Source organism: Lethenteron reissneri, chromosome 65 (genome assembly GCF_015708825.2).
Source record: "Lethenteron reissneri isolate LAM-NWPU_2019-01 chromosome 65, ASM1570882v1, whole genome shotgun sequence".
Classification (NCBI taxonomy): Eukaryota; Metazoa; Chordata; class Hyperoartia; order Petromyzontiformes; family Petromyzontidae; genus Lethenteron; species Lethenteron reissneri.
The window spans coordinates 3,655,101-3,667,967 of NC_083843.1; the positions used below are offsets into that span (position 1 = coordinate 3,655,101).

Below are 12,867 nucleotides of genomic sequence, written 5' to 3' on the forward strand. Positions count from 1 at the left end.
CACGTGGAAATATATTGCGGCCAAATTTAAACGCGTGATGCTCATTGTAAATGAGGAGGGAAAAAACCGGAGGACCCGAATAAAAATTGACGCGACCATGGAGAGAAAGAGAGAGACACAAACTTTAAATATAAAGCAGGCGTCATGGTCTGGATCAAACCCACCACCTCCTGTATACCAGGCGAGGGAGATAACATCTTGCCACCAACTTGCTGTAGAAGGATGAGTTTATTTCTCGACACTAATCTCAAGAATGAGCCACCGCAGCTGAGCCTCACCGATTTATATTAACAACAGCACTCATTTATTTAAATGTCAAAGTGTGTACAGTAGCCATGTTCACCTTGAGGCTGCTGTTTGTGCAACTAAGGGCGCGGATTCACATTCCAGGCAGTGTCTCGTGATGTCAGTGACGAAATGAAAACTTTTTATTTTACTTCCTTCTTCACCGTCATTATAAGAGAGAGGTCCTGGTACAGCGTCTCTCTGAGCCACACAGCGAGCGATCCCAGCGAAGGCACGGGTCATGGCGAGCGCGACTCCTAGTGAGTGTGGATAGTAAGCTGCGCTGCTCCATCTGCCTGGGCACGTTCGTCTGCCCCTCCACGCTGAGCTGCGGACACTCGTTTTACTTCCAGTGCCTGGAGGCCGCCTGGGAGACGGCGAGCAGCTTTAGCTGCTCGCAGTGCCGAGCCACCTTCCCTGTGCGACCCCAGCTGAGGAGGAACGTGGCCCTTGCCAACCTGGCGTAGCAGATCAGAGTTGGAGACGGGATGGCCACGGCCGTCGTGTGTGAGAACTGCACTGGCGGCCAAACTCCTGCAGTGAAGACCTGCCTGAGATGTGAGATGTCCTTCTGTGCGATGCACGTGAGCCCTCACTTGGAGAATCCCAGATTAAGTGACCACGTCCTGGTGGCTCCCATCGCGAATCTGGAAGAGCGACGGTGCCGGCAGCACAGACAGGAACAGATAAATTTCTACTGTGAACAAGATGAGAGCCTGGTCTGCACAGTCTGCACCATCGCTGGGGAACATAGAGGGCATGAGGTAATTCCAGTGGAAAATGCACAACAGACAAAACAGGTGAGATATAAATTGCTGCTATAATCCAATATCCTGCAGTGTAACCACAGCATTCTTCGTGTGTGTTGTGCAGATAGACGGTCTGTATTTTATCATTAATATTTGCATATTATTAGGTACCTCCTATTGTCAGCAGTGTGACGGTCAATCGAAGCACACGGTAGACAGCAAAGACACGGAATATGGCAATGTTGATTTGAATGTATGGCAAAGCAGGGTGTTCCATGGTTTAGTTAGAAGACAAAGGACTTTGTGACATGGCTGGCAAAGTTGCAAAATACACTTCGCATTATAATATTCGTACATGTCAGTAGCAATGATGAGTGGAGAGAAATGTGGACTAACGCGAGATACTTCAAACGTGAGACGGTTCAAAATTGCACTGACCATGAACTTAAAAGAGGCAAATCAAAAGCCATTCCAATGGGAGAACCAGGCTGTCAGGCACGGTTTTATTGTCCATAGGGCAGATTTAGATTTGATTATGTTGCAATGTTTGGTGTCTAAAATGACACCCTGCCTCTAACATAGACGCCGTGTATTTGCATTGTGACAGAACAGTGGATTGTGATTGAGCGCTGCCACGGTGAAGCATGCAACCCCCAGAGCGTTTAGCCTGCCATACTTTTATTGGCAGGTGAAATGGGGCAACAGAGTGCAGGAATAAGGGCACACAGCCAGACCTGGGTGGGACTTGGCGTAGGCAGTTTCACGTTCACAGCGCTTAATCCTGCCAGTGTCAGGCCCTGCCAGAAGCAATCAAATGGGGACAGCTTAAGTCAAACATAACATGATAATTGTTTTTTTACCCTTCTATCTGGCAACAAAACTGACACCTTTTTACAAGGAGTCATGTTTGCATAGACCGCAATACCTGCAGTCATAATACAAACAAAAGACATAACTCTGATAATGTGCACTGTCCTTGAAGTTGATTGGTCCACACCCGAGACAGCTTTCCTTAGAGCCTAGTCTCACATGGATTGGACCAGATGACCAATTATCATATTTTTACTGGCAAATGAGGTTCCCATAGTGTCAAACATAACAATGAAGGATATTCATGTCCAACATCATAATCATGACTATGGATGTGTTTGTTTATTCTGTTGTCGTTGTTGCTGCTGGTAATATTATTTACATCGTCATAGTATTAATATGATAGTGTTAATATTGACATTGTGTTTCCTGCTGCTGACAATTTTATTCTGCAAATTAAATTATGGCTGTCGCCTGATGATGCTGGTTGTAATTAGTAGCCAAGCAAAACGTAACGGTACTCAAATTGTAAATGTTGTGGGTTTACTTTCCAACACACCAGTATGCTGAAGTAATTGGCACTTTTTTTCAAGTACCAACTCTTACTAATTTACTGTGTCGGGTGGTGGCGGGTTTAACGACACACTTATAATCATGAATAGTATTGGTGGCCAAAGCCTACATGTTAAACTTAATCTGCATCTATTTATTTGTAGCAATATTCTTAAAATTAGTAGTATCGCATACACTGCATTTCTAGAAATGTTGAAACTGTGAAATGAGTGTGCGGTTGTTCCTGCTTTCGGAGGCGGTGGCGTGTTTAGCATGTAACGAATCTGATCACATGGCTCTCCCTCCCCTGAGTCCTGTCCAACTTGTCCCAACATACCCGAGCAGCAGGCCTATCAGCACCAGAGCTGTCCGTACCCTAATACCGCTCTGGCACTCAGCTTGGTTTCCTGTAAAATTTCGGATTCAAGTTTGGGTGTTTACCGCACTGTCACGCAAAGTGTGTGCTGTAGATATCTCGCGGGGTTATGGTTATCCATTGTTGGGAAAAACTTGAGAAAACACGAGCGTGGGGACTCCTCAATACACCGCGCTGTGATCCAGCCACCTACCTCAGACACTACTGTTGTGCTGCCTCTTGAAGACCACCTTACAACCTTGGAGGTTAAAGATTCAAAGGGCGATGATTATCGCTGGGCGATCCACGAAACTGGCCTGCAAGGCTCCGAATTAAAGGCATGGGCTAGATGATGATGGGAGTACCAAACATCGCGTATTTGTCTACCCCATTTATAGGAGACGTTCAGACTCGAGAAGACAGGGAGAGAGAAGAAGAAGACTATTGCAGAATCACGGACACAGCAGCTCAAGGGTGCCTACAGGCGCGTGCAGGTACAGAGACACACACAGACACGTGCAGGTACAAAGAGACGCACAGACACGTGCAAGTACAGAGAGACACACAAACACGTGCAGGTACAGAGAGACACGCAAACACGTGCAGGTACAGAGAGACACACAGACACGTGCAGGTACAGAGAGACACAGACAGGTGCAGGTACAGAGAGACACACAGACACGTGCAGGTACAGAGACACACACAGACACGTGCAGGTACAGAGAGACACACAGACACGTAGCGGTACAGAGAGACACAGAAACGTGCAGGTAGAGAGAGACACACAGACACGTGCAGGTATAGACAGACACGCAAACAATGCGGGTACACAGTGAGAATTTGGTATAAGACTACCTATGAATATTATCTCTAAACCTTCTTCTTTAGTGCATATTATTACTCCCCGTTCTCAAAAATTAAGTCACCTGCCTCTTCGAACGGAATTATTAAACGTGACCGTATCGAAGTCCTTTATGAAGTCACATCGCACTGTGTTGTGTTGAATTTCAATAGCGTGACATCGTATCTCTGCGTAGAAGTCTCTGAGTGGGACCAAGGCGCGGATCAGCCGAGAGTTTGAGCGCCGGAGGGAGCAGCTGAGGGAGGAGGAGAGGGAGGCGCTGGAGCGCGTGGACGAGGAGGGCCGCTCCCTGCTGTCCCGCATCCAGGCGGACATCGCTCGCTACGAGAGCACAGCACGTGACCTGGAGCAGGAGATCAACCAGCTGCTTGCCTCCCTCGCCGTGCAGGACCCCCTCGTCTTCCTGCAGGTGGCACCACCTCCATTCACTCGCCGTGGTGGCTAGGATATGTTAAGTACCTCGCAGGAGAGCATGAGTTCAACCCCGACCCTGACGATGCCTACTGTAAATTTAGAGTTTGCATTTCTCTGACTTTCTCTCTCTTTCTCCCGTAGTCGCATAGATTTTTCTCCAGGTCCTCTGGTTTTACACTCTATATTTAGAATCAAATTCACGCGTTTAAAGTATTTAGCTGCTATTGTAAGTGTCCACTTGACAAACCATTTTGTTGAGCTGTCATTTGTAGCCAGGTCGCTTCTGAAAAAGAGCGACACAGCTTAGTGGGCCTTACATGGGTTATTCAGAGCTCAACAACATGAGTTGTTGCGCGTTATTAAACCATTTATTTATCTACTAGAATAGACCTGTAAAAGAGTATTCTAGATTTGAAGCTTTCGTGACTGCAAGGATTCATACTCTTAGTTTTTTCGGTAGTCACGTAGGTAAAAAATGAAATAAAAATTAATAAAAATAAAAATAAAAGAATAAAAATCACGACGTTTTGGAGGCAACACAAGCTTCCGTCTTCAGGTGAAACCGTCACAGCAAAATATCTGTATCATATCTGTATACAGATATTTTGCTGTGACGGTTTCGGAGGCAACACAAGCTTCCGTCTTCAAGTGAAACCGTCGAAGCAAAATATCTGTATACAGATATGACACAGATATTTTGCTGTGACGGTTTCACCTGCAGACGGAAGCTTGTGTTGCCTCCGAAACGTCGTGATTTTTATTCTTTTATTTTTATTTTTATAAATTATTTCATTTTTTACCTACGTGACTTTACCGAAAAAACTAAGAGTATGTTAAAGTGTAGTTTTGTCATTTTTAGACGTCCGTTCGTGTCCAAATAAACGAACCCCGTTTTTCATCATGCTCTGTTTGCAGTTATTTGTGAATTCCCTGATGTCGCGGTCCACTGTAAACAGCAGGTGACTTTGTGGAGGTGGGGCATCTGTTTAGGGTGTCAATGTTAATGTGAAATGCGGGTTTATGTTTTTCAGGATCCCCTGCATGAGAGTCTCAGGTCAGTACCAACCCAGACTCAAACTCGAGCTCTGTCTGCCGCCTGGTGGAGAAATTATCAAACGGTCGTGATGTGATTCCTAATAAACCCAATTGTATGCAGTCGTATCCCGTATGGGCAGTCTTATCACATATGGACAGTCCTCGGGTTACGCACGTAATTTATGAATGCGACTCCTTTGTAAGCTGAACGGTTCGTAAGTCGGAAAACAATAATGCAGCATATTTAAATGCCGACACAGTCAGTGTTATAAAATATGTTACGGTTCAACAAAAAGGGAAGCATTGTAAAACTCATAATTAAGAAATATTATACATTTTCATCTAATACTATAAAAATGATAGTAGAGTAAACAAAAGATTAAATAAAGTAACATACGTAGAGAACAAGTTTTATTTTTCACTTACTTTGATGCTAGCTTGTTTTTCGGAAGGGGGGCAATGAGTCGCCACAATTGTACACACACAAACAGGGCATGCGCGCATGCGCACACACAAAGACAAATACACCCCAACGACAACAATCCCCCGTGTAGCCTTAACATGCTGTATGGGGCAAGTTCTCTCAGCGAGCAGTGCCTAAGATGGCCGCCACGGTGGCACGCGAGGGGGTGGGTGGCCAGCGTCATGGCCTGCTGCTTTTGTCTCCCCGGTGGCGATGTTTACACACCACACCAGGTACTGGTGTTGGCCGTCACCAAGAATCAAACTCGGTCGCCGCTTTCGTAGCGCAGAACACTCACCACTAAACTACCGTTCCCCACAACAATACCAATACCTGCCATTCACCACTAAGTGACGGTGATGTCACCACGGCGCCTGTACCAAGCCAAGTGCACTTTGAGGCCACGTTCGTAAGTCGAGGGCTGCCTGTATTGTCCGTTTGAAGAGAGACATGGACCCTCACTAGACTCTGTGTGTCCTGTGCTGTGAGTGTGGAGAGACATGGACCCTCAATAGACTCTGTGTGTTCCTGTGCTTTGAGTGCAGGAGGAGCTGCGTCTCCCTGGAGACTCAGGATGACCTAGCCCCCGTCTCACACGGTCTGAACCTCGGAAAAGTCATCTCAGTGGGTGGCGTCCAAACTAAACTTCTGCCTTTTCTCGGTACGTCCCTCTGCCACAACAATCTTCATTAGACTCCATTACAGACTCTGGATTGCCGACAAATCCTACCCATTTGTAGGGCGTCCTTTATTTTACCCAGGCTTGAGTGCATTAATGCAGCGTGACCCCTTGATAAGGGAGACCTGCATACATTCAGGTCATGAAACGGGCACAGAGGTGCTGGGTGAAAGTTCGCTAACAACACGAAGGGTCTCATTCATCATGAGTTGCAAACAACAACAGTAACGTGACAGTGCGTTTCATGAGAGCAAAAGTGCGACTTTGTAAGCAATGGACGAAGCACATGTCAGTCATGTCACGCTTATTTAGACGCTGACCATCACACGTGGGTGCAGTGGGTTCACGATTGGTTGACAGTGGCTGCTAGGTGAGAATTAGGATGAACGTGAGCCACATGATAAGTAACTTATTGTTTGTAGGGCGCTCATTGCGGGCATATTGGGATTAAACTCTTAACATAAAACGAAATACAGGATGGAGACTACAGCTCTTTAATAATCGCGAAGGCAGCCTTCACAACCGGGACTTAAAAAATTAACCCGTAAAAACAAAGTTTTTCACTATAAATTCTTTATATGCGTGGCGGCTAGAGTCCTCTCGTCCTCTGGCTTGAGATGGCTGCCACCTATGGGTCAGATGATTGCATTGCACCATTAAGCAATTGGTAATTAAATATAATATTTTTGTCCTAAAAAGTGTAAAATTTTTGAAAAAAATTTTCACGAACATTAATTGTCACGCACAACGAGTCTGTGTGTAAAATGTCAGCTCGATTGGATCACGGGAAGTGGGTTAAAAAACGACCGGAAGATTTGCATGGTCGTAAGCAAGCAAGCGAACTTAATATAAAGGATTTAAAAATACAATGGAATCTAAATGATTGACTGGGTCTCAGAGTTTCAGTGTAAGATCCTCATTTACAGCCTTTTGTCAATCTATCGCTGGATGAAGGTCTCCCATAGTGTGTCAAATATGGAGGTTGCTTGACCATACTTCACCACGGTGGCCACTGTGTCTGTGTTTTTGCGAATGGGCAGGACAAGGACCAGTTCTGATGTTGCTCAGCCCCGTTGTTAGCCACAGCCGGTAATCAAACTGAGGTCGTTTGGTTCACAGCGACACGAATGAACAACTGCTCAAGCAGGAGGTCACTCTCACTCAAGTCACAACGGAGTGGACCACTGCAGCGAGATTATCCACATGTAGCCATCACCGTGCATCGCTACACGAGGTTAAGAAAGCCGGACTAAGGCAGCTTTGGGATTCTCAGAGTGCAATCACAACAGACGATGCAATCGCGGTCAAAATTCTTCCCAGAATTAACACTCACACACACTCTAGCTACCTCACTCATCTGCTCACCCACCCACCCACTCACACTCTTACTCCCCCAGCTCACTCTCTCACACTCTTATTACCTCACTCACTCACCCACCCACTCACCCACCCACCACACCGCAGGTCACCTCACTTCTCTTTCTGCGTCTTCCATCACTCCGCTCCACTTGGGAGACCCCTCCACTCGTCTTTGCTCCCAAGCTCCTACACGAACCTGGCCTAAGTCAAACATGTATTTGCAACTTGTATTGTGCTGCTTGTTGCTGCACACTTGGCGTTTTGCGTCCAGAAACTGCGATTTGTAAAGGAAATGATGCCCAAAGCTCAGAGAGCCACACTGCAGCATAGTTGTAGGACTATGACATCAAGAGTACACGTGACTAGACCGAGTGTACTCATACACACAGATGGAAATGTACACGCTCCAGTACAAGCACTGATGTATACATCACGGTGGCTAGGTATACAGAAGGTCGTGGGTTCTATCCCCATCCCGATGCCTGTATAGATGGAGTTTTGGTGTCTCTCTCCCTGTGGTCGCATGGATTTTTCTACGGATCTCCGGTTTTTTCCCTCCACATTTAGAAATCTGCGTTCAGGGTATTTGGCTGCTATACATTTCCACGTGAAAAGCCACTTCAATGAGCAATCACTACGTGTGGCCAGGTCGCTTCTGAAAAAGATCAAAGTAGAGCAGTGTGCCTACCGCTACGTTAACACTCCCCACACCCACTCACTCTTACAACCTCAATCACTCACCTTCTCACTCACCCACTCATTCACCCACTCACTCACCCACTCACACCCCCACTCACCCACTCACGAGTTTATATTTTAACAGTTAGTAAACTCATCGGGGGAGCGGTGGGACAGCAGCTGACGCGCTGCTCAACGTGGGGTCTATTCCTGGCTAAGCAGCATTGAGCCTGGCGAGTGCTGGGATGGATGACCACCGTGCATAGCAGGTGCTATAGGCTGCGGGGCTTTCTGACCTACATATTTAACGTGTTTTTATTTGACCAGGTGCAGGGCCCCACTGAGCTATGTAGCACTTGTTCAGAAGCGTCCTGGCCACCACAAATGACAGCTCAGGCAAGTGGCTGATATCGTCACTGTGTGGACATTTATAGAAGCAGACAAATACTCGCTGCTAGTGAAGGGAAAAACCGGAGGGCCCGGTAGAGATTTGGGCATCAACATTTATTTAATGAAATAAAAACTCTCAATTGTTGTGACGGGGTGGGCAGCAGAGGGCAGCGCAGCATGAACCATTGTTATACTGTACATCTACGCTTCTACGTTCAAAATCCCCAACATCGCCAACACTCACCGACGAGAGCGGTGAAGTATGGTCAAACCTGCCCCCCCCCCAGGATGCGCACGGCACGGGGAGGTGCTCATCCAGCAGCGGAGTGACAAAATATCTGTGCGTGGATGTGAGTGTGCGAGGCTGCGGTGGCTATTGTACAGGCGTCGTGTTTGTAGAGAGACGCTGTGAGAGTGGCGTTAACATCGTGGTGCTGGCATCATCACCACTGTTCACTAACACTGCACACACACCCATGGTCAAAATAGTGTAGTACTATTGTTATGATAAATTATTATTCACTAATTATTATTCACGAGTGATTAGCAGTGTGTGTACATAGATAAGAGCGAATATTAATATATGTACACAAATACTAATACTAGTATGTGTACACAAATTCGAACGAATATTAGTATGCGTACTCAAATACTAACGGATATTAGTATGCGTACAGTAATACTCACGAATATTATGTGTACACTAATACTAACAAATATTAGTATGTGTGCTCAAATACTAACGGAAATTAGTATGTGTACACAAACAGTAAGGAATATTAGTTTGCGTACACTAATACTAACGAATATTAGTAACTGTACACTAATACTAGCAAATGCTAGTCCTGTATGCATGTCATACACGTGATGATCACAGTGTTACATATCAACGTATCACGTACTGCGATATGACCACAACAACACAACAGACAACACAACACCAGCGTGTGTGTGTGTACACGCCACGTGCACTGCTCGTGACGCTACTGCACACACGTCGCCGTGACCGCTATGCAAGAGTCGTCGCTGTCCTCACCACAGATGGACGCTCACCGACTCTGGACGCAAACTCAGCCCGCGACCGCCTCCAGATTTCCTCGGATCTCAGGACGGTGACGTGGAGCCGTGTCCTCCAGGGTCGCCCCCATCACCCACACCCCTTTGAGTGCTGGGACCAAGCCCTGTGCTCTGAGAGCTTCTCATCGGGTCAGCACTACTGGGAGGTGGACGTGGGGAGCGCGTGGTGGTGTCGGATTGGAGTCGCGTACGGGACAATCCCATGGAGCGGAAGTGGTGATGAGTGCCTCCTGGGAGGGAGTGACGTCTCCTGGTGCCTACAGAAAGAAGGCGAAAGATTCTCAGTGCTGCATGGCGGGGTAGCGACGTCAATGTCTGTGCCGGAGCCTCCGCGGAGAGTCGGGGTTCATCTGGACTGGGACGCGGGGCTGTTGTCGTTTTACCGCGCCGACTCCATGTCGCTGTTGAACTCGTTTCACCAAACCTTCGCACAGCCCCTACACCCTGGGCTGGCAATTTGGGGGTGGGATGACGGTGACTCAGTGAGGATTGTGGATCTGAATGGTGCGTCCTGAGAGAGGTGAACGTGAACAGCGCAGAGGGCCGACGCCACGACGCACGGGGCTCGCCACCCTCGTCACCGTCACGCGCAGCGCCACGCCCGTGACTGGCAGGTGGCTGTCGGTGGCTATGGGCTGCGTGGCTCTCCGTCACAACGGGGGGGGGGGGGGGGGGGGGGGGGCTGAGCGTAAACAATCCTCACGACCTTCATAGGGGGGGGGGTGATAAAATTGGTACCGCTCTGTGTGTGTGTGAAGCCAGCGTGGATGTATTCACCCTGCCAAAGGAGTGTGATTGTAGTGTAGGGGTGCGGTGAGTAGCAATGGTGTACTGGGATGTGTTTATACACTGGTGGTGTCATGGTTTGTGGGAGAGACACAACAACAATAATATTATATTCTTTACGTTCTTTCGGTAAAGTCACGTAGATAAAAAAAAAAAAATTTTTACTTTTTTTATAATAAACATTAAGTAAAAACTTAAAATGAAAAACAAAAAATTCATGACGTTTTGATCGCAACACAAGCGGTCGTCATCAGTCAAAAAAAGTTTTAAGTCAAAACAATAATATTATTTATTTTAAAACGTAAAAAAGTACGTGTACGACAGTGGCGTTGTAACGCTTGTATCGTCAATTTTACAATAAAAATACAGAACACAAACAACAACAACAATGTAGTTGTGTACAGCGTCATTCGTGCTCACTGCATCCCGCAACGCTCTTCATTAATTTAACACGAGGACCAAATCCTCTACACTGCCAAGCAAATTTAATCTACAAATTAATAAACAAATAAAGAGATGGCGCCAAACACAAAAGGCGCCAACAATATCCGAGCTGTTCAAGTTATCTCCTGCTGCGTAATGGGCGTGGGGACGTCACCACGCACGCTGCCCCCACTCTGTGACGTCACCACGCACGCTCCCCCAACGCGGTGACGTCACTACGTCACCCGTCCCCCTCTCCCCCCACGCCCGCCTCAGCACTGTGGTGGGGGGGGATCACCACTTACGCTGCTGTGACCCAGCACTCATGCTTACACACTACACAAGGTGTCGTTTTTATAGTTAAGTCGAACTCGGCAATGTTCAGGACCAGTTTAAATATTTGTTTAATATTTTTTAAATATTTAAAACTAAGATATTACTTGCTTTGAATGTCAGCCATCGAAGGTATTTTAACTAATTTCACTGGGATTGTGGTGCAGTGCACAATCCACAGCATATTACACTGGAACACTCGATCTATACAGACACACATCCTACTCTCTACCCTGTATACACACACACAGTCTACTCCCTACACTGTATACACACACAGTGTACTCTCTACCCTGTATACACACACAGCCTACTCTCTACACTGTATACACACACACAGTGTACTCTCTACCAGAGGTGGGACAAAGTCATTGTTATGCAAGTCCAAGTCGAGTCTGAAGTCATCAAATTCATGACTCGAGTCTGACTCGAGTCCAAGTCACATGACTCGAGTCCACACCTCAGAGGTGGGACAAAGTCATTGTTATGCAAGTCCAAGTCGAGTCTGAAGTCATCAAATTCATGACTCGAGTCTGACTCGAGTCCAAGTCACATGACTCGAGTCCACACCTCTGCTCTCTACCCTGTATACACACAGTCTACTCCCTACACTCTGTATACACACACAGTCTACTCCTTACACTCTGTATATACACACAGCCTACTCCCTGCACACAGAGACAAACACATATTAGAAACGCATAGAAACATTGACATTACTATATACAGACTAGAGAGTCACACACTACACCAATATACACAGAGACTGGAGACACAGATACACATCCTACACAGACTACAGACACGCAGAAGCATGTACAGTACTACACACAAAGACTCACAGACGACACAAGAGACATGTACCGTATTACACACAAAAACACACAGACTGGGGACACACAGAATCATGTACAGGACTACACACAGAGGCTGTATAAATACAGAGAGACTTATATGCAAATTACACAAACATTCCCCGTATAGCCTCGGTAGATCGTGTGGACAAGTCCCGTTAGCGAGTGGCAGCAGTGCCTAGGGAAGCCGTGACGGCTCACGAGTTGGTGACTGTCAGCACCACAGCCGTCTGGCTTCGCCTTTGGCCAGCAGCGATGTTCACTACACACCGCACGAGGCAGGATGCATCTGGTGTTGAGTCGACCTAGGGGAGGCCCAGGGCCGGTTCAGGTCATTGCCAACACAGCTGCTGGTGGTGGCCGTGTACAGTGGTCATGTACAGACAGGACACAGAGGGCTTTATACAGAGACACCGAAGTATATATATAGTGTAGCGCCATGGATGGGCTGCACTTGCAGGCAACGACAAGCAGCCCAGAAGCGGTTGGGGGCTGTGAGGGATTCTACGATCCCTCGCAAACACTCACAACGGCTGGGGGCTGCGCAGAGGTCGCAAACGGGTTTTGATTCCTTACCCGTACCCGTACCCGGCCGCACCAGGGTCGCAAATGGGTACCCGTACCCTACCCGAAATGAGTGACAAACGGTTACTCACCAGTGACTCACGGCCTACCCGTACCCGTACCCGGCCGCACCAGGGTCGCAAACGGCTACCCGTACCCGGCCGGGTACGGGTAGCCGGGTATCGGGTAGGGTACGGGT

General features: G+C 47.4%; 1 protein-coding gene across 1 annotated transcript; it reads left to right on the plus strand.

Annotated features, from left to right (window-relative positions):
• Nucleotides 1-470: 470 nt before the first annotated feature.
• On the plus strand, nucleotides 471-10,223 carry LOC133359717 (E3 ubiquitin-protein ligase TRIM58-like). The gene is made up of 6 exons (XM_061578237.1): nucleotides 471-1,085; nucleotides 3,150-3,245; nucleotides 3,789-4,022; nucleotides 5,059-5,081; nucleotides 6,071-6,186; nucleotides 9,673-10,223. The coding sequence occupies exons 1-6, from the start codon at nucleotides 774-776 to the stop codon at nucleotides 10,221-10,223; spliced, it is 1,332 nt and encodes a 443-aa protein (XP_061434221.1). The 5' UTR covers nucleotides 471-773.
• Nucleotides 10,224-12,867: the final 2,644 nt, after the last annotated feature.